This window comes from Microcaecilia unicolor, chromosome 2 (genome assembly GCF_901765095.1).
Source record: "Microcaecilia unicolor chromosome 2, aMicUni1.1, whole genome shotgun sequence".
In the NCBI taxonomy this organism is placed as follows: Eukaryota; Metazoa; Chordata; class Amphibia; order Gymnophiona; family Siphonopidae; genus Microcaecilia; species Microcaecilia unicolor.
Window position 1 is genome coordinate 183796128 of NC_044032.1, and position 23347 is coordinate 183819474.

At 42.9% G+C, this 23347-nt stretch overlaps 1 protein-coding gene across 1 annotated transcript in view; it reads right to left on the reverse strand.

The window, feature by feature from the left end:
• CEP120 (centrosomal protein 120) overlaps positions 1–23347 on the reverse strand; it is a 410430-nt gene that overhangs the window by 58703 nt on the left and 328380 nt on the right. The window contains 1 exon segment of the mRNA XM_030193546.1: positions 252–350. Within this exon segment, the coding sequence (XP_030049406.1) occupies positions 252–350 (99 nt within the window).

Genomic DNA, 23347 nt, shown 5'->3' on the forward strand with positions numbered 1-23347 from the left:
GTCACAGAACTATTTACACAGTAAGCAAATTTACATGTATGAAAGTGATTTCTCTTCTTGTATAGGACTTAAAAGCATTGGAGCCGACTCTGTGGGTGGTGTGGGTGCTTGAGCACCCCCAATATTGAGAAAATTCCTTGTATGTGTCCAGGGAGGGGTAATTTCCATTGGGCTTAGCACCCCCAATAATTTTGAAAAGTTGGCTCCTATGCTTAAAAGGATGGCACATTTGTTCCATGGACATTACGTACCTGCTTTAATCTTGCAAGTTCTTTCAAAGCTCGTCCCCACTGTTGCTTATAGTGCAGCTTTGACTTTGTTGATGATTCCAATTTTCTTTCAAGTTCAACCTAATAGGGATTGAGATCATATCAGCTGAAACAGTATACCAGTGGAAAAATAACCACTGAAAGATGATATATACAAAACGTCTGACTTAAGAAATGAGATTATGCAGTCTAACATACAACACCATCTAATGCCGTTATGTAGTTCAGTATAAATATTATGGCACATGAACATTTTCATGTTTAAAATATAACCTAAGTTTTATTGCTAACAACCTGTCCAAAAGGCACCAGATTAGTCTTAAGACCCTTAGACAGCTAATATAAATCCATTTTCTAAATTCTCAAAGTACTTAAAAAGAACATATTCATTTTTTACAACAGGGTCTATCTAGTTGTTAGTGTTCCAACAAAACTATCCATCTACACACACTGACTGAATTCAAACATTTTATATTTGCTGCACATCTGAGCCGTTTCTTGGGAAGGTCGCAGTTGATCTAACTATCCTATATAATAATTCTCACCACCAACGTTCTAATGTCTTGCCTGTGTCCGTGGCTCCTTCGGCGTTGCTGAGCTAGGCTCCGTAGCCAGGCTGACATCACTCATAGCTGATCCCCCCCACACCCACACTGCCATGTGCAAATCTGGCATCAAACAACACAGCAAAAAAAAAAAAACCAGCCTCGCGCTCATCAGCTGTCTCCCTGCCTAACTGTCTGAGCTGCATGCGCTACAAAGTCCTGACATAGTAACATAGCAGCACAGTAGATGACGGCAGAAAAAGACCTGCATGGTCCATCCAGTCTGCCAAACAAGATAAACTCACATGTGCTACTTTTTGTGTATACCTTACCTTGATTTGTACCTGTCCTTTTCCGGGCACAGACCATATAAGTCTGCCCAGCACTATCCCCGCCTCCCAACCACCAGCCCCGCCTCCCACCACTGGTTCTGGCACAGACCGTATAAGTCTGCCCAGCCCTATCCCCGCCTCCCAACCATCAGTCCCGCCTCCCACCACCGGCTCTGGCACAGACCGTATAAGTCTGCCCAGCACCATCTCCGTCTCCTGCCACCGGCTTTGCCACCCATCTCGGCTAAGCTCCTTAGGATCCATTCCTTCTGAACAGGATTCCTTTATGTTTATCCCACGCATGTTTGAATTCCGTTACCGTTTTCGTTTCCACCACCTCCCGCGGGAGGGCATTCCAAGCATCCACTACTCTCTCCGTGAAAAAATACTTCCTGACATTTTTCTTGAGTCTGCCCCCCTTCAATCTCATTTCATGTCCTCTCGTTCTACTGCCTTTGCATCTCTGGAAAAGGTTCGTTTGCAGATTAATACCTTTCAAATATTTGAACGTCTGTATCATATCACCCCTGTTTCTCCTTTCCTCCAGAGTATACATGTTCAGGTCAGCAAGTCTCTCCTCATACGTCTTGTAACGCAAATCCCATACCATTCTCGTAGCTTTTCTTTGCACCGCTTCAATTCTTTTTACACCCTTAACAAGATACGGCCTCCAGAACTGAACACAATACTCCAGGTGGGGCCGCACCACCCCCTTTCTTCTGCTGGTCACACCTCTCTCTATACAGCCTAACAACCTTCTAGCTATGGCCACCGCCTTGTCACACTGTTTCGTCGCCTTCAAATCCTCAGATACTATCACCCCAAGATCCCTCTCCCCATCCGTACCTATCAGACTCTCCCCGCCTAACACATACATCTCCCGTGGATTTCTACTCCCTAAGTGCATCACTTTGCATTTCTTCGCATTGAATTTTAATTGCTAAACCTTAGACCATTCTTCTAGCTTCCGTAGGTCCTTTTTCATGTTTTCCACTCCCTCCGGGGTGTCCACTCTGTTACAGATCTTAGTATCATCCGCAAATAGGCAAACTTTACCTTCTAACCCTTCGGCAATGTCACTCACAAATATATTGAACAGAATCGGCCCCAGCACCGATCCTTGGGGCACTCCACTACTCACCTTTCGCTCCTCCGAGCGAATTCCATTCACCACCACCCTCTGGCGTCTGTCCGTCAACCAGTTCCTAATCCAGTTCACCACTTCGGGTCCTGACATACTGAAAAAGTTTGGATTGGGTCTATAGGTTTTTATTTTGTTTTGAAAATCGCTCTGCAAGATTCATAATCCATGTAGATTCCAAACATACCCATTTTATGGAGGGCAATTTTATAACAGGTCGCCTAAGTAGGAAGCACAAGTACGCTTCTATTTTAGGGTCCTTTTATAAAGGCAAAATAGGCACCTGTGTGTCTTTATAAAGCAAGCACAGGTAAATGTGCATACATACATTTATTCAGGGCTGGTGATTGGGAGGTGGGGATAGTGCTGGGCAGACTTATACGGTCTGTGCCCTGAAAAAGACAGGTACAAATCAAGGTAAGGTATACACAAAAAATGGCACATGTGAGTTTATCTTGTTGGGCAGACTGGGTGGACCGTGCAGGTCTTTTTCTGCCGTCATCTACTATGTTACTATATTACCTTCTCAAGAGCTGGCATAATTTATGCATTTTAAGAACACAGCTATGCATGCATTATTATGAAATATATGCTTACATTTTGACTTCTCCCATGAACATGTCTATGCACAGGTGGCATAAAAGTAGGCAAAAACATGCTCTATACTTACCTTATGCATGTGTAATCCCTGGATAATATTAGGCCCTTTTCTTCAGTTAAAGCAGGGTTTAACTGCATATTTACCCCCTGCTTACCAAGCTGTGCTAGCGGCTGCCACGCGGTAATGCCAACACAGTCTATTTCATGTGAATGGGCTGTGAGCACACATCTTAGTAAACAGGGAGTTAATGTGCATACATTTAAATGTGAGGAACGAGTTTGTGGCCTCTAAAAGCTAGTCAGCAAATCTATTCATTCCAGTAAAAAGATATCACCTATTTTCTGTTTTGTCTTTTTTTTTAATTTTTTGCTGTAGTTGTTTATTAACCTTTAGAATGGACTGACATAACTACCACACTACTTTATCCTAAAAATTATTTTTTCCTACCTTTGTTGTCTGGCCATTTTCTGGTTACAGCTTTGTCTTCTCAACTCTTTCCAGGGTCTCCTGTCCATTTGTCATTTTTCTCTCTCCTCCTGTTTTCTTCATTTTCACTACTACATTGTCATTTTTTTTCTCTCCTTCTGCCTTCATTTCCTCCACTACATCCAATTTTGACACTGATGTTTTTCTTTCAGCTTTTTCTGTCTGTCCATTCAGATTTAATTCATTCTTATAATCCATTTCTTCACTGTGTCTACCTACAGCTTTCCCTCCTCTAGGCCCTCCTCCTCTTTCACTTATTCACCAATTTTTCTTTAACTCTCTCTTCTCAACCTCTGCTATTCAGCATAATCCTGTCTCAGCCTCTCTTTTGCTTCTCTTCCTGTGCCATTCAGTATTGGCCTGAGAGCCACTTTCTCCCTTCTCCTTCTGCCATCCACCATCTGCCCATTTTTTAAATTTAATTTTCAGAGGTCTTATTAAAGCAGAGTACACAACAGCACATTACCCAAAATAAACATTTAACACAAGAAGCATAGACGCACTGTAGATTACAAAAACAAGAAATCAACAGAATTTGCACAGTACTTATCCCCCATAAAAGCCAAGGTAAAAGATTATATAAGCGCAATCTCTTAAAGGTACCTCAAATTTCTTTTTTCAAAGTGAAAATTCACCCCTCTCCCACTCCAGCCCCCCTGAACCCCTCTGACATAAAATCCTGCTGGAATTACCGCCCTCCCACCACATTTCTCCTCAAAACTTTTGCACCTGCACAGAAGACACAGTTCCTGTCCAAGGTTTAAAATAATAAACCACAATAAAGATTTCCAAATTTTTTCCCCACAGTGAGCAGACTTGGTGCTGGGCTCTTAGCTGTTCCATTTCACATATTTACCTCAATTTTGTTAACCACTTTATAACTGAGGGCAGTTCCACACTTTTCCAAGCTGATGTCACTATAATCTCAGCTGCACTGAAAACATGCTTAAGAAGTCACTTTAAAACTAACACAAGTTCTGGTATAGATCTATTACATAAAAATATTGCTGGGTCCCATGGAACTTCAGTACCCAGCCAGCTATGCACCTGTGTTCGAACTGTCCGCCAAAAAGGCTCTAATTTTCTGATGGGTTCACCCTACATGGCCCATCTTGCCCCTCTCCCCACATCACCTCCAATACAGTAGAGACACAGCAGGAAACATGTGGTTCCACCTCACAGTTCTAAAACCATTCTACAGTAGACTTCACCTGAGCCACCTGATATTAAAGAAACATTAGGGACTTCCAGACCTCCATTTTTCTTCCTATCTCTACATAAAAGACCACGAGAGCACCTGGGTCTCTTTCTATTCCAAATAAATTTTATCAACCTATCTTGTAAAGATTTAACCTATTTATTGAAAAAAGAATCACCGGAAGCACTTGAAATAGGTATATTGAGACATGTTCATTTTAATTGTTGCTACCTTCCAAACCAATTAAGATCTAATGAATCCCAATGCTCCAAAGTCTCTCTTAATTTCCCAATCCAGTCCAAGATAGCTGTGTGAAAACATATCTTCATAGTTTAGGGTCAATGAGACACCCAAGTATTTGATGTTTTACTTGACTCATGTAATGGGAAAGGATTCTTTCAAGGTATCTGTCATCTTTTGTGGGAGGCTACAATCAAAGATCTCTGTCATGGAAAGGTTTAATCTTAAATCCTGAAACAGCAGAGTATCAACCAATCTCCTTTAACAAATTTGGGGAAGAGACCAGAGGCTGCATGACAAAAAGAAGAATATCATCTGTAAACATAGCAATTTTATGTCCTTATAACTGTGTTCTCCAACCACAACTCCAGAAATATCTGGGTTTCTGCGAATAGCTGAGGTAAGGGGTTCCATTCTCAAAGCAAAAACCAATAGGGACCAAGATATCCCTGCCTTGCCTCCCCCCCCCCCCCATTAATCTACATAAATGGCTTGAACCCACATATATATCCTGTTTTCAACAGTGGCCAATCCAGGTCACAAGTACCTGGCAAGATCCCAAAACAGTACAAAACATTTTATGCTGCTTATTCCAGAAATAAGCAGTGAACTTTCTCAAGTCCATTTTAATAATGGCTTATGGACTTCTTTTAGGAAGCTATCTAAACCTTTTAAAAATCCTGCTAGCTGCTTTTACTACATTCTCTGGCAACGAATTCCAGAGTTTAATTACATGTTGACTGAAGAAATATTTTCTCCGATTTGATTAAATTTACTACTTAGTAGCTTCATTGCATGCCCCCATGTCCTAGTATTTTCAGAAAGAGTAAACAAGCGATTCATGTCTACCCGTTCCACTCCACTCATTATTTTATATACCTTTATCATATCACGCCTCAGGCCAAGATTCCTAGCCGTTTCAACCTTTCCTCAAAGGAAAATCATCTCATCCCCTTTATCATTTTCATCGCCTTTCTCTGTACCTTTTCTAATTCCATTATATCTTTTTTGAGATGCAGTGACCAGAACTACACACAGTATTCAAGATGAGGTCATACCAATGCGTGATACAAAGGCATTATAACATCTTCATTTTTATTTTACATTCCTTTCCTAACAATACCTAACACTCTATTTGCTTTCTTTGCCATTGCAGCACACTGAGCAGAATGTTTCAAAGTATCATCAGCGATGACTCATAGATCCTTTTTCTGGTCGTTAATTCCTAACACAGAATCTTGCATCACTTAGCCATAGTTTGAGGTTCCTCTTTTCCACACGCATCACTTTGCATTTGCTTACATTAAGCATCATCTTCCATTTGCATACCCAGTCTCCTAAGATCATCTTGCAATTTTTCACAATCATCTTGCGATTTAACAACTTTGACTAACTTTGTGTCATTAGCAAATTTAATTACCTCACTAGTTATTCCCATATCTAGATCATTTATAAATATTACACATTAGTGCTAGAGGCCCTTATATTATAAGATCTCTGGGGACAGAATGTGCCAAAGGCAAGTAACTGCACTGAATGCCAGTTTCAGCTTTCTGGTATAATCCACTTTGATGATGCATTCTTTCCCAAGCTAAAACACACACTCTCAACCATGTTCCCAGACCATAATTTTCTAACACTTGATCAAGGAACCCTCAGTGAACTGTATCAAAAAGCCTTGTTGGCATCTACTCCTGATAAATAAGCAAGTATATTTTGCTGCCTAATCACATGTATTAAATCAACCATTTTACGATTATTAACTGAGGCTTGTCTCTTAGGGATGAAGGCCACTTAATCAGAATGCATCAGTCCCGGAAGGATCCCAGATAACCTACTGGCTAAGACCTTAGCTAGAATTTTGACATTTAATACTGATAGAGCCTGATAGAACTTACCTAAGCCACAGAAAGGTTTTATGAATTGTATCACAGCTAACCAAGCATCCTTCAGGTCCCCCCCTCTTCCCTCACAACAATAGGAACTTCAGCCAGCAATATGTCAACTCCTTTCAAAAGCTCTATAGTATGCCCCCCCCCCCCCCCCCCCATGAAACCATCCAGTCCAAGTACCTTTCCCACAGGTAAAGCCTTGTCATCAGTATTTTGGTAGGGTAATCTGGGCTTTGAGCTGTACCCTTTGGGCAGGAAATGAGGAGGGGAGATCTGCCCCTGTCAATCACTTGTAGAGCTATCCTGAATTTGATTACCTAATTGGTACAAATCTTGATAAAAGTATCTAAATCTATATCAAATCAGATGGGAGGTCCCATTTTGTGCCTTAAACTTATCAATGCTACATTCCAGCTGCAATCTACACCAATTAAGCAGCAGCTACCCTTACATTCTCATTAAGTGAATCTCCAGATTTGTCAAACCCAAGCTGCATAGTGGTAATAAAGGCCCCTCCAAGAATCAGCTTACCTCGGGCAAATGCTGTCGACTGTCGAGGTATTCATCAGCTCCTGAAATGCACACCTTGTTCAGTATTTGGTGCATATAAAGAAGCATAAGTAAATTCCTGATGTTCTGGTAGGAGAGAGATTAATAAGAACTGTCCATCTGGATCACTATTAATCTGCAAGACTTGCATCAAGAGAGAGCTATGAAATATAATAGCCCTTGGTCCATCTCTGTCCCTCCCCTCCCCCTCTTCCAGTATCAGCCCATCTGTCTTTTTCCTCCAGGAATCGATCCGTCTCTCTCCTCTGCCATCTAGCATTGCCCTGTCTCTTCCCTTCCCCCATCCAGAATGGGCCATCTCTATCTTCTCCCCAACCCCAGCATCACCCCCTTTCTCTCTTGCTCTTTCTCCTCCCTTCCACTCACTCTCTTGCTAGCATCTTGGGTCAGTGATAGCAGTAGTAAACACACCAGAAGATGCAAGGGACTATTTCCTTGCATGCACCACTGTTAACTCTGCTGGTCCTACCCCTTTGAAGGAGCAAGTTTACAATGGAGGGAGGGGGCGTGGGACTGACAGAGCACAGACTGGTGAACATAGGAAGTTGTTCCACATGTCTTTCAATTGCTGCTGCCATTGTAGTTGGAGACCTTGGAAGACAGCAGGCTCAGGGGTGGAAGAGGTGGCAGCGAGAGAGAGAGAGAGAGGAGAAGGTTGTGGTTAGCTTAGCATCCCCACGCCTCTCATTTGTGGTGCCTTTGGGAAAATTTTTGCATTCTTTTCTTTTTGTTGGGCAATAAGTCTATTTGAACAGTGACTCATTTGAGAATCTAGGGATCATTCATTAAGTTGAAGAACTTTGCTGGGGTTGTCTACAAATTGGTTCTGACTGTACGTAAGTGGAGGAATGAAATTGGAGGAATGCAAATCCTAAATTTGTTCCACTTCTCAATATACTAAAAGGGGTCCTGTATCTCCTTTTTGCCAACGTAAAAATCTTTGCCAGTAGATTGTTAGTTTGATCTGGAACTGATTGGGCCCTGAATAGATGAATGAACATCTGCAGGGAGTAAAATATTATTCTCAACTCCAGATAGATAAGATAGAACATGCCTTGCCTTTTTGAGCAGTGGAAGAGTGGCCTAGTGGTTAGAGCACTGGTTTTGACAGCCAGAGGTGGCTGGTTCAAATCCCACTGCTACTCCTTGTGACATTGGGCAAGTCATTTAACCCTTCATTGCCTCAGGTACAAACTTAGATTGTGAGCCCTCCAGGGACAGAGAAACACCCAGTGTACCTGAATGTAACTCACCTTGAGCTACTACTGAAAAAGGTGTGAGCAAAATCTAAATAAATAAATGTAAAGGTGAGCTCCCCAGTCTATGTTGGAAGCATCTGTTAGTATGTGTTAATGCTCCTGAGGTGGAAAGGGAAACCTCATGAACAGATTGGTTTGGCAGTCAACCACTGTGATGTGGTTTTAAGGGAAGTAGACAAGCAAACTTTCGACAATTAAGTGCTAGAATTGCTGATCCCACTGCAATTAGAGATCCCATTCTGGCTGTCCCATCTTAAGGTGAAAAAAAAGGCATCACATGCACCAAAGTAGTCATATGACCCAGCACTTGCAAGAGAGTTCTGGCAATGCCCGGCAGGGAGCACTGGAGCTTGCAAGCTTTTGCTTGCTCTATATCTAGGACAGCAAAGAATGAGATGATCTTTATAAACTGGAAAGTTGGTTTGTTGAAATTTATTAAAAAGCCAAGGGGATTGAAGTAAATGCATTGTTGTATACCTTAGGGAGATGACTACATCCAGTAAAGCTGTTGCTATAAGATAATCATCAAGGTATGGAAACACATAGGGGATAATTCTATAACTGGGTGTCTCCCAACCACATAAGTTCCATTATAGAATACTAGTAAAGTACAGTCTTGATTATCCATCCTTCGCTAATCTGACCATCTGGCATATCCGACAGAGCCCACCCCCCCCTACCCCCCCAGTCACCAGAAGCCAAGAAAGAGATACGTCTGGCAAAAGCGCAAGTGGAAGAACAAATGGCTAGAAATGTAAGGAGGGGTGACAAAAATTTCTTCAGGTATATTAGTGAAAGGAGGAAGACTAAAAATGGAATTGTGAGACTGAAAGATGCTGCGAACCGCTATGTAGATAATGATGAAGAAAAAGCAAATTTGCTAAATAGATACTTTTGTTCTGTTTTCACAGAAGAAAATCCTGGAGAAGGTCCGTGATTGACTGGCAAAAGCACTAATGAGAATGGAGTGGATAGAGCACCATTCACAGAAGAGAGTGTGTATGAACAACTTCAAAATCTAAAAGTGGACAAAGCCGTGGGACCGGACGGGATCCACCCCAAGATATTGAGGGAGCACAGAGAGATTCTGGCCAGTCCTCTTAAAGATTTGTTTAATAAATCCTTGGAGACGGGAAAGGTTCCGTGGGATTGGAGAACGGCGGATGTGGTCCTTCTTCACAAAAGTGGTGATAGGGAAGAAGCTGGAAACTACAGGCCGGTAAGCCTCACTTTGGTTATTGGAAAAGTAATGGAAGCAATGCTGAAGGAAAGGATAGTGAATTTCCTGGAAGCCAATAAGTTGCAAGATCAGAGACAACATGGTTTTACCAAAAGTAAATTGTGCCAAACTAATCTAATTGAATTCTTTCACTGGGCGACCGGTGAATTGAATCATGGACGTGCTATAGACGTAATCTACTTAGATTTCTGCAAAGCTTTTGACAAGGTTCCCCACAGGAGGCTCTTGAATAAACTTGACAGGCTGAAAATAGGACCCGACGTGGTGAACTGGATTAGGAACTGGTTGACGGACAGGCGCCAGAGGGTGGTGGTTAATGGAATTCGCTCGGATGAGGGAACGGTAAGAAGTGCAGTGCCTCAAGGATCGGTGCTGGGGCCGATTCTGTTCAATATATTTGTGAGTGTCATTACTGAAGGGTTTTAAGGTAAAGTTTGCCTTTTTGCGGATGATGATAAGATTTGTAACAGAGCAGACACCCGGGAGGGAGTGGAAAACATGAAAAAGGATCTGCAGAAGCTAGAAGAATGGTCTAAGGTTTGGCAATTAAAATTCAATGCGAAGAAATGCAAAGTGATGCACTTAGGGAGTAGAAATCCACGGGAGATGTATGTGTTAGGCGGGGAGAGTTGTACGGACGGGGAGAGGGATCTTGGGGTGATAGTATCTGAGGATCTGAAGGTGACGAAACAGTGTGACAAGGCGGTGGCCATAGCTAGAAGGTTGCTAGGCTGTATAGAGAGAGGTGTGACCAGCAGAAGAGGTTTTAATGCCCCTGTATAAGTTGTTGGGGAGGCCCCACCTGGAGTATTGTGTTCAGTTTTGGAGGCCGTATCTTGCTAAGGATGTAAAAAGAATTGAAGCGGTGCAAAGAAAAGCTACGAGAATGGTATGGGACTTGCATTACAAGACATATGAGAGACTTGCTGACCTGAACATGTATACCTTGGAGGAAAGGAGAAACAGGGGTGATATGATACAGACGTTCAAATATTTGAAAGGTATTAATCCACAAATGAACCGTTTTCCTTAGATGGGAAGGCGGTAGAACTAGAGGACATGAAATGAGATTAAAAGGGGAAAGACTCAAGAAAAATGTCAGGAAGTATTTTTTCACAGAGAGAGTGGTGGATACTTGGAATGCCCTCCCGTGGGAGGTGGTGATGAAAACAGTAATGGAATTCAAAAATGCGTGGGATAAACATAAAGGAATCCTGTTCAGAAGGAATGGATCCTCAGAAGCTTAGCCGAGATTGGGTGGCAGAGCTGATGGTGGGAGGCGGGGCTAGTGGTTGGGAGATGGGGCTAGTGGTTGGGAGGCGGGGCTAGTGTTGGGCAGACCTCTACGGTCTGTGCCCTGAAAATGGCAGAAACAAATCAAGGTCAGGTATACACAAAAAGTAGCACATATGAGTTTATCTTGTTGGGCAGACTGGATCGACTGTGCAGGTCTTTTCTGCAGTCATCTACTATGTTACTATTATGTTACTAAAACCTTTTTGGTAAGAGAATTTTTCAAAATCAGGAACCTTTGTTTTATGCATCATACAGTAGACGATGGCAGATAAAGACCTGGACAGACCATCCAGACTGCCGAACAAGATAAACTCATTACATATGGTATGTGATACTTCATATGAACACCTAGTCTTGATTTGTCCTCACTATTTTCAGGGTATAGACCATAGAAATCTGCCCAATACTGTCCTTGTTCTAAAATTTCTGAAGTTAATGTTGAAGACCCTAAAAAGCACTAGCCCATCCAAATCTATTCAGCCATGATCAGGGCACAGACCATAGATGTCTGCCCAGCACTTGCCTTTTTCTCCAGCTTCTGAAGCTGAATCTGTCCAGCCACAATCAGAGCACAGACCATAAATGTTTGCGCAGTACTGGTTTCAGTACTGTGAGCCAGTTTGAATCCAAATTGTGAGAAATGTAAAAAAGAGAATTTGGCCAAGTAGTCAGCAAATAATCTACTCACATGTAATACTCAATAAGCTTAGTAAAAAGAGGGATACTTGCTATTGGATGAAAATTAGATAATAAAGATAGGTCCAGCCTAGCTACTTTGGATAATGGTATTAAAACTATTTGGCCCTTATCTAATGGCAATGATCTTAGATGGAGTAAGGCATTAATACCTGGACTGTTGAAAATAAACTGGACAAGTATCAAGAACACATAGAAAATGAGAAACTTAACAGAAAAACTTCAACTTCCTCAGTAGTAATATGACAAAAAGAGCTCCAGATTTGATCCTCTTGAGCAATTCTCTCCATATTTAAGTCAACAAAGATGGATTTATCAATTGCAGGGCCGTGCCAACACGGTAAGCGAGGTAAGTATGGCAGGGGGGCGCTTCCCTCTGGGGGGCGCCGCCGCACCATGCTCACCTCGCTCGCCCTCCCGCTCCCATTGTTCAACTTCCCGCCCTCTTCTCCCCCCCCCCTCCCCACCCAACATCCCTTTTCTTTTTTTTTTTCCTTTTTAAATTTACCTCCGTGGCGGTTCCGGCAGCGCAGCGTCAGTGAAGGAGGCAGCGCTCCCGACGTCTCTAGCCTTCCCTTCGCTGTGTTCCGACTTCTTCTGATGTCATTTCCTTGACGTCAGAAGAAGGCGGAACACAGCGAAGGGAAGGCTAGAGACGTCGGGAGCGCCGCCTCCTTCACTGACGCTGCGCTGCCGGAACCGCCACGGAGGTAAATTTAAAAAGAAAAAAAAAGAAAAGGGATGTTGGGGGGAGAGAAGAGGGCGGGCAGTTGAACAATGGGAGCGGGAGGTCAGGGGAGAGACGAGAGCATGGATGCAAAGGGGGAGGGGAGAAGAGGGCGGGCCGGGCCAGGCCAGGCCAACTGGGACATGATGGGACATGGGAGCAAGAGGAGAGAGAGGAGCATGGATGCGAGAGGGGGTCATGGAAGGGAGAGAGGGGAATTGCTGGATAGGGATTAATGAAGGGTGACAGAGGAGCATGGATGGGAGGGGCAGGGCTCAGGGAGAGAGGGGAATTGCTGGAAAAGGATGAATGGAGGGGGGAGGGGACAGAGGAGCATGGATGGGCATGGATTGGGAGGGCAGGGCTCAGGGAGAGAGGGGAATTGCTGGAAAAGGATGAATGGAGGGGCAGGGGACAGAGGAGCATGGAGGGGCATGGATTGGGAGGGCAGGGCTCAGGGAGAGAGGGGAATTGCTGGAAAAGGATGAATGGAGGGGGCAGGGGACAGAGGAGCATAGATGGGAGGGCAGGGCTCAGGGAGAGAGGAGAAATTGCTGGACATAGAGGGGCGGGAAGAGAGATGAAGGAGATGAAATGAGGGAAAAGGAAGAGGAGAAAAACTGCACATGGATGAAGAAAATAGGCAGAAGCTGAGGACCAGAAATGAAGAAGAAAGGAGGAAAGGAAAGAAATAAATGGAAAGGAAGCCCTGGAAACGGAGTTAAGAGGACAGATAGCAGCAGAATCAGATACTGGGCCAGCATGATCAGAAAAAGAAAGTCACCAGACAACAAAGGTAGAAAAAAATCATTTTATTTTCATTTTAGTGTTTGGAATATGTCCACTTTGAGAATTTACATTTGCTATCTTATTTTGCAATGTATAGCAATTTGTTTCTAAGAATATTGCTGACAATTCCTGTCAGTGTGGCAAGTGGTGAGCGATCATTTTCACGGGGGGGGGGGGGGGGGGGGGGGGGGGGGCCGCCAACTGATAGTCTGCAGGGGGGCGCCAGAGACCCTAGGCACGGCCCTGATCACTTGATATGGATCTTATCTGTTTAAACTTGCGCGGATCTGGCATACCTTATCTCAAAAATTAATCTGCTAGCTCTTGAGCTGAAGGTTGAGTCAACTGAAAATCATCAGAAGAAGGCATAGCATTTAATTTTTTCACTAGCTGAAACAATTTCCTAGAATCCAGAGAGCAAGCACCAACTATCTCACTATAGTATAACTTCTTACTTCAGCAATTTTTCTTTTATGAAAATTAAATCCAGTCCTCCATAGGAATTTATCACCAATGTATTGTTCTCTGCCTAAACCTTTCTAAAAGCTGGCAATCCTGTTTCAAAACAAGAAGCTCCTACGAAAACCAAGGGGAATTTTTACTTGTTCTAATCCTCCTGGTTATCAGGGGAACAACCTTGTCCAAGACAACATTGGTCCTAAAAAGATTTTATGGAATTGTTTGAAACATCAGATAACAGAATATTGGCCATCTTAGGACAGAAACTTTCATTGTTAACTTTTCCACATGAACAAATAATTTTAAAATATTTCTTAGATGGAATTCTAGCTAAGCAAACATTCAAAGAGAAATTTAGCATAAAATGTTCAGACCAAGGAACTGCAAACCAGATGGCGGAACCCGCCAAACAAATCTAGGGAATGACTCTTTTCATGAGTGGGTCCTTCCCCTAACAAAGTTAAATTGTAAGAATGTAGGAACGGTTTAAAATTTATAACATTCGGATCCAAATCATCATTTAAATGTAGGTTCAAGTCTTGAGAACTACAGGGCCGATATTCAGATCACAGAAGTTAGACCAGCTAACTCCCGTGGTCAGTGCTGAGCCCAGATATTCAATGCCGGCTTTTTAAAAAATCAGTGGATAGCTGGTTATATAAAATGATATAACCAGTTATCTGTTAGCCGCTAACCGGGGAAATTCAGCAGAGGATAGGCTAGTTATCTCCGCTGAATATCGGCAGATAACCGTTTAAGTGCTATTTAACTGGTCAGCAGCTGTTTTGGACAGTTAAATAGAGCTTAATATCGGGGGATGAGTAACTGCCTGAGAAATTACTTCCATTAATAAATATACTATGTTGGACCAAGGACCAGGGGTCTATAAATAACATCATGCCTACAGAATTGGAAGCAGATAATAAACATCTTGAAATACACAGTTAGGCAGTGGTGAGAGTTGAACTGGTCACCCCTGAATGTCAAATCCACCATTCTAACCACTAGGCCTCCACTCCAAAGCACAATGTGGTTAGAATGGTGGATTTGACATTCAGGGGTGGCACTCATTCTTTGCTCTCCTAGATATAGAGCAAGCAAGAGAGTTCTGGCAATGCCCAGCAGGGAGCACTGGAGCTTGCAAGCTTTTGCTTGCTCTATATCTAGGAGAGCAAAGAATGAGTGCCAGTCATCTGTACTGATCCTTCAAGAGCATGTTAATTTCAGAGTGTAAGCTTGCCATTGCCACATATGTCCTTACATGGAAATAAGATCACTGTGAATAGCAAGGTAGTACTGTGAAACATCTGTCATGGACCTGGTGCTTAAACCCTCTCCCCCCCCCCCCCCCCCCCCCCCCCCCGTGTCTCTATACAGACTGAGGATTTGAGGAAACAAGCCCATTACCTGCGGCAGCATAAGGCAGATTATCAGCAGGGGTTTACATGCCAGCTGCAGAGGCAGGTAAGACTGAGGTATCAAGACTTCTCGTTCATTTCCATGGCAGCCACATGAGTGTAGGTAACCATCAATGGCACCATAAAGTATAAGTGATAATGTATAACCAGTAGGCAATGGTTGGTCCCTAACCCCCATATACCATGGCCAACTCCAAAACTACAATGCCCACCTTAGAATATGTAATGGTGAGCATGATGGAGAGTATGACTGTAAACCAATGTCTATGTTTCCCTCCTTTGTAGCACATCCACTAGCTGCAGTGGCCCCTATAGGGTGAGGGAAGGGAGTGGGAGGGGGGAGGAGGAGGGGGCATGAAAGAACAAAAATAGGAGGTGGAGAATGGAGTTGATGACAATGAAGATGAAAGCAGAGAGGAGGAGAGCATGAATGAAGGACAAGAAAGAGGAGGAGGAGTAGGAGCAGCAGCAGACAGCAGCAGCCCCCCAGCACACCATGAGGGGGGAGGGAGGATGAAGAACAAGAAGAGGAGGTGAAGAGCGGAGATGAAGAAGAGAACGAAGATGAAAGCAGAGAGGAGGAGAGGAGGAATGACGGAGAAAGAGAGGAGCAGCAGCTGCAGACAGTAGCAATAGCCCCCCAGCACACCATGCCCCCTCCTCTTCTGACCCCCCCCCCCCCAATCTCCCTGTGTCATTCCAAGAGGAGGACCAGCCACAGGAGGGGAATGGCCTCCTGCAGCTTTCCCCATCTCCCCCAACAAAGAGAGCTGAGATTCTCGCAGGAGCAGGCAGTCCCACCTTGGCCTGTATCTGTCACTGGAACTGAAACTGTCCTGGAAGAGATGGGGTTAATGTGCAAAACCATTGGGCAGGATCAAGCATGCTCAAGGGTGCACATTATTTATTTATTTTTTATTTGTAAATTTTATTGAGAGCAAAATATCACAACTGCATTATATCTTATCATAACATTACACATCACTTAATAGCGTAACAATGCTCAACTACATTTTAAACAATTTCCCCTCATCCCTCTACCCCCCTCCTCCCTCCCCCCTCCTTCCCCCCTCCCTCCTTTAACCCTCAGACTGTCATGCCGTTTTCTTCGTTCCCTTTGTTTACCAGGATTTCCTGCACCCGTACCCATTCTTTTGCTTCAGTATTATATCTCCCTATCCTTTTATCTGTTAATTTGTCTAGTTCTATGATGTCCCTCAACTTAACCTTCCAGTCATTAATTGTGGGCCCCTGATTGCTTTTCCAATGACGCGTTATAACCGTTTTTGCTGCTGCTAGACCCATTCGTTTGACTCTTTGCTTGGATGGGGAAACCACAGAGGGCAAAAATGGCAACAAACACCATTTAGATTCATATGAGAAGGGAATTTCCAAAACTGTTGATAGTTCACTATCTCTCTCCAATATTCTTGTATCATATTACATTCCCACTATATATGATAAAATGTACCCTTGCCTTGCCCACACCGCCATCAGTCCGCCGAAGCCCCAGGGTACATTTTATTGACTTTGTCTGGTGTATAATACCATCTGCTCAGTATTTTATAAGCATTTTCTTTGATCAAGACACAAATTGAAGTTTTCTTAACTTCATTACATATCCTCCTCTATTCAGCCTCGCTTAAAGTCTGTGCCATATCTTGTTCCCATGCTTCCATAAATGTATGTTTTCGAAAATCTTGGCCCCGAAGGTGCCCATATATTTTAGAAATTCCCTTGCCTGTCACATCTATCTTCCCCCACCAGATTTTCAAATTTCTCATGGTCTGCTGGTGGGTGTTTTGTCCATTTCTCTGATACGATGAAGTGCTTAACCTGCAGATATGCATATTTATCTGTCTCCTGCAGGTCATATTTCTCTTGGAGCTCCCCAAATGTCTTTATATGACCTCCCTCCAGAAAATCTCGAAATCTAATTAAACCTTTCTGAAACCATGTGGAGAAGACCCCCGATTCCTTCCCTGCCGGGAATCCCGGCTCCTGAGTGATCCATGCATAAGAGAATCTCTGCTGTCTCCCCCGCAGTTTAGTTTTTAGGGTTCCCCAAAGAGTCAATAGGTGTGATATAAAAGGGTTTAATGTAATTTTCCCATAATTCTGTTCTGGGATGGAAGCCCATAAGAGACCCTCCAGTTATCCCTCTCTGACCAACACTTGTTCTAATGTGGTTATGTGTGACAAATCTACTTTGCACCATTCTGCTATTTGTATGATTTGTCCTGCCCAGTAATACCACTGCATGTTTGGCAATTCTCTCCCCCCCTCCTGTACCCTCCCCCACACTATCTTCTTTGACAACCTAGCCGGTTTCCGACCCCAAGCAAATTTTCCTAGTTCTGTTTGTAATCTTGTCAACTCCCTATTAGGTACTAATATGGGTAGTGTTTGAAATAAAAAGAGAAGTCTCGGTAGTATATTCATTTTTATCACTGCTATCCGCACCCACCACGATAGCCAGCCTGACCCCCATCTGTTCAAATCCATCCTCACTGTATGAAGTAGGGGCTCGTAATTCCAGGCATATAAATTCTTTAAATCTTTGGGGATTTTTATTCCCAGGTACCGGAATCCTAATTCTGTTATTTTGAAATTGCACCTTTCCTTCAGATAGGTGTATTCTGCCTCTGTTGTGGTAATGCCCATTATTTCGGATTTATCATAATTTACTTTAAATCCCGCTTGCCTCCCGTAAGAATCCAGTTCTTTAATTATGATAGGTAGTGTTTGTATCGGTCGGCCCACATAGAATAGAATGTCATCTGCGAATAGTGCGATTTTATGTTCCTTTCCTCCTAGTCGAACTCCCCTCACAGCACTCAAGGTTCGAATTCTCTGTGCAAGGGGTTCGATGGACAACGCAAACAACAGGGGTGAGAGAGGGCATCCCTGACGTGTCCCCCTTTGAATGTGAAAAGCTTCGGAGTATCCCCCATTTATCTTTAATCTTGCAATTGGGGATGAATATAACCCCTTTATCCATTCTATAAACGGTATTCCCATACCCATTGCCCCCATTACTTCCCATAAATATTCCCACTCCACTCTGTCAAACGCTTTCTCAGCGTCTATTGCTAGCAGCATCAATGAATCTCCTCTTCTCTGCGCCCCCCATATAATATTCAATGTACGTCTAATATTATCAGCAATTTTTCTATTATGTATAAACCCAGATTGGTCTGTGTGTATAAGTTGTGGCATTATGCGGGCTAGGCGATCCGCCATAACCTTTGCTAGAATTTTAACATCTATGTTCAGTAATGATATAGGTCTATATGATCCACAACATGTCGGGTCCCTCCCTGGTTTTGGTAATACTGTAATACCCGCTATTTTCATGCTACTAGGGAGACCATTACCTCCAAAATTCGCATTTCCAACCCTTACCAATAGTGGGGCTAACTCCCTTCCAAATACTTTATAAAATTTCCCGGTGTAGCCATCTAATCCCGGTGCTTTCCCTCCTTTTAACCCCTTGATCACCTCTAGGACTTCTTGCAGCGTTATGGCCTTCTCCAATTCCAATCTCTAGGCCTCCGTTACTTTGTGGAGCCCTAAATCTCTTAATTGTCTTTGTATGTCTTCTCTGGGTGCCTTTTCCCCTGCCTCATACAGTTTGGAATAGTACTGCACAAAGGCTCTCCTAATATCCTTAGCCTGGTAAACCATTCTGTCACCTTGTGCCTTTAATTTGGTTATTAAACTCCTTACTTGTTTTTGTCTTAAACTACGTGCCAACATGGTTCCAGCTTTATTACTAAATTCAAAAAATTTTTGTTGCATCAGGATCCTATGAAATTCCATCTTCCTCAGCTGTAGTTTTTGGAGTTCCCCTCTACAATGTACTAATTCCCTAAGGGTATTAGCATCTCTGTCTAGTTGATGTTGTATTTCTAGTTGGGCCAGCTTTTTTCTAATTAACAATTCTGACTCTTCTCGTTTTCTTTTCTTGTATGTGCCTTTTGCTATCAGATGTCCTCGTAGCACCGCTTTCAGGGCATCCCACAATATGCCCTCTGATACTTCTCCCGTATCATTAATTTGGAGGTATTCTGTTATTATTTTGCGGATTTCTTGACAATCTTTTTCATCTGCTATCAGAGATTCATTTAGCCTCCACACCGTTTCCTTTCTCTCTATCTCTATTTTTCCCACCAAAACCCATACTGGTGCATGATCTGATGTATGTATATTATCTATATCTGAATCTTTCATGTCTCCCCATATTGATCTACTCCCCCAAATCGCATCTATCCGTGAGTATGATTTTTGGGCATGTGAATAAAAAGAAAATGCTTTTTGACCAGGGTGTTGTAGCCTCCATATATCAACCAAGTCTAAATCCTTAATTAATTTAAGAAATTTCCCCCTGTGTGTTCGTGCTCCCCCTTCTCTCCCCTGGGAGTGATCCAGTCTGGAGGCAGTCAGATTATAGTCTCCTCCCATAATTATCTGTCCCCTCACAAATTTGCTAAGGCCTAAGCCCAATTTTGTAAAGAATGTTCCTTGCCCCTCATTTGGCGCATAAACATTGATGAAAGTGATTAAATGGTTCCCAATCCTCCCTCTAATTGCTAAGCTTCTCCCATCTTCTCCTTTGTATATGTCTTCTTGTACAAATCAAGTGATCATTAATATAGATCGCCAACCTCCCGTCTTCCCTCCTTTGGGATTTGCCAACCTGGAACCCTGCCCCAGTGTCTTATAACTGATCAAATGTTCATCTCGTCTTTGGATATAGGTTTCCTGTAGCATTAGCACATCCCACTTCAATCTTTTTAATTCTTTGAGAACTATACTTCTTTTCCCGGGGTTATTCAAACCATTAACATTCCAAGACCCTACCTTTATCCCCCTCCCCCCTCCCCCTCTGCTCCCCTCCTCCCCAGTGGGCTCCTGATTTTGGCCCTGGACACTTCTGGCCAGTGCTACCCTGGAGGTAGTGCGTCTGCGCCAGAGAGCCGCCCCTATAATTTTACATCCGCTTTACCCTCCCCCTCTCCCCATTTACATCTCTATATACCCTCACCAGGCATCATTTGTCAGTTAACCAACCATATAACCCTTATATATTGTACTACCAAAGTTTCATTAAGCAGTCCTCTGGGTAACATTTCAGTCCTTTCCTCTCATTTCTGCGTCTAGACAGGCTGTTTTCGGGGACCTATTTTTCTTCTCTCCTCTGATTTTTCTCCAGCCTTGTTTTTCCGGGGTCTGCTGCCTTTGTTGTTGCCTTTGTACTCCGTCCTTATCCTGCGGAATGTCTGTGCAACCCATGTCTCTCAGGCTTTTCCAGGCTCCTTCCACTGTCTGAATTTGCCTCGCCTTGCCTCCCACCGTTACCAGGATTCCTCTTGGATATAACCACCTGTACCGCAAACCCGCTTTTTGTAAATAAGCTGTAATGTCTTTGAATTCTCTTCGTGTTTGCAAGGTTTTTTTAGCCAAGTCCTGGAATATTTGTATTTTATTGTTTTCCCAGTTGATCTCTCCCATGGCACGCGCTTTGCACCAAATAGCTTCTTTAGTGTTGTAATCATGGAAGCAGGCCACTATGTCACGAGGCCCCTCAGCTCTCTGCGGCCCTAGAGTCCGATGCGCTCTATCAATTCTATATTTGTCTGGATTTGGTGGATCTTCGCTTTCGCTGTCCATGTCCAGGATGAAAGCACAAATTGCTTGTATTATTTTTGGCGCATCTTTATGTGACTCATCCTCTGGTATGCCTTTGAAACATAGATTGCATCGCCTTGACCTGTTTTCCAGGTCTTCTAGTTGTAATTCCAATGCTTCTCTGTTTTGATGTTCTTTTTGTAGAGCTTGCTGCGGCTCCCTCACCTCCTCCTCCATTCCGTCCACTCTCTCCTCAGTTTCTGCAACTCGTTTCCCCATGTCTCTCAATTCCTCTCGCAGCTCTCCTATTGCCGCTTGTATTCCTTTCCTGGTATTTACCATTTCTGCTTTGAGCTCTTGAAACCAGTGGGAAACATCTAGTTTACTCATCTCCGGATTTCCCTCCATCAATTCTTCGTGTTCTGGGTCCGATTCGGACACTTCGTCCACCATTTTGAAACTTCGCGGCGCTACTCTCGCGCCCGCGCTTTTCCCCGTTCCGGGGTTCTCTGCTGAATATTTAAATTTGGCGAGTTTTTTCCATGCTGCCATTACTTCTGGAGCTCAGTATTCTACCTGATGAGGTTTTTCGCCGCGTTTTCGGGGTGGTAAGAACTGCTTTTTACTCTGGCTATATCAGAGCTCTTTCTTTAGGCAGTCATTCAGTAGCGCTGACGTCACTTCCTCCCGCACATTATTTATTTATGACATTACTACGCCACATTTTCCCGTACAATTTCAAGTTCAATGTGGCTAACAAGCTAAAAAGAAGTCATTAGAAAATATGAAACAAAATACATAAATTCACACATATCAATAAGGGCAGAATCATAAAGAATTCAATAATAAAGCATACTGGGGAGAATGGAAGGGGGAGATTAGGCACCAGGATCAATTGACAGAAATATTTTGAAAAGGAAAGTTTTCAAAAACTTATTAAAAACTAAATAATCATGTTGGGATCTTATATTATTCCATGTTGGGATCTTATATTATTCGTAAAGGAATTCTACCATTTAGTACCTCGGTATGAAAAAGTAGCTGAATATATAAACTATTTTCTTACAGGTAGTCTCTTGCACCAAAGACTGAATTATGAAAAGGCAAAGTAACAAGGGGCAAAATATAGTGAGGGGCAATAGCATACAAAATCTGAAATATGAGAGCACAGAGTTTGAATACAATCCCGTCCCTAATGGGAAGCCAATGCAAATGTATCAGCAAAGGAGTAGCCCTCTCAAAGCATGGTACATGCATGACAAGTCTAGCCATATTTTGGGCAGTTTGCAGTTTCCTTAATTACATTCTTTGCACCCTGCATTGATAGAATTACAATAATCAAATTAGGTCAAAACAAGAGATTGGATATGTAATCTGAAAATATCAATTGAAAAAAAGGCCTAATGTGCTTCAGCTTCCAAAGTAATTTAAAAGATTTAGTAACCACTGAGGACAACTGAGATTCAAAGGTTAAATGCCGATCAACAACAACCCCTAAACATTTTTTAGAGTGGACTCCAAAGGATAAGAAATACAGTCAATGCTGTAATTGCTGCAGGGATCATGGTCAAACAAATTAGTTATTACCAAAACTTTAGTCTTCTGATTTGATTTTAGCCTGAATTCAGAGGCCCAGGATTCCATTAAAATCAAGGCCAGTTTTAATCCTATATAGAAATAGAATTCCCTGGATATCACCTTGAGAAGGGATGTAAATAGTGACATCACCCACATAGATACAAGGATGGAATCCCATTGACTCAAGTCTCTCCCCTAGCAGAGCCATCATGACATTAAATAATTTTGGAGATGGGAGGGAGCCTTGCATTACACCACAATTTGGTGACCAAGGCGATGATAATGCACCCAACATTTTTACCCTGTAAGACCTAGACTTCAGGAAGACCAGAAACCAAGACAAGACTTTCTCACAAATGTCAAATTGGTCTAGTAAATTTAACAAAAGATTGTGATCCACCACATCAAGGGCACTTGATATGTCAAATTGCATAACAAGGACCTTGTTGCCTAAACAAATTTCCTTCCTGAAGGCAGAAACTAAATTGGTTAAAACAGTTTCAGTAGTATAGCATGGCCTGAAGCCAGACTGGCACATATGCAGGGGACAATAGCTGGAAAGACAGTCAAGAGACCTGGGCTGCTACAATTCCTTCCATCACCCTGACCAATAAGGGGATGAAAGCAACTGGCCTCTAGTTGGCAACGTCACTCAATGAACCTGAGGAAGTTTTAGGAATAGGGGTTAAAATTGTAGACCCCTTCTCCACTGGGAAGAGGCCTTCAGTAAACACGAAAGATATATGTTCCCTGAGAAGTTCAATGAATAAGCTAGGGCCATTCTTCAGAAGATTACTTGGACAGGCATCAAGGATACAATGGGACGAGGAATACTTTGAAAGGAATAATTTAACTGTATCAGAGGAGGGTAACTGAAAAGAAGGCCAAAGTCTATCGGCAGGGATACTAGCCCAATCATAAGCTTGTGACACTGGAAGAGCGGCATTGTTGCCAGAGGACTGGAGAATTGTCCTATTTTC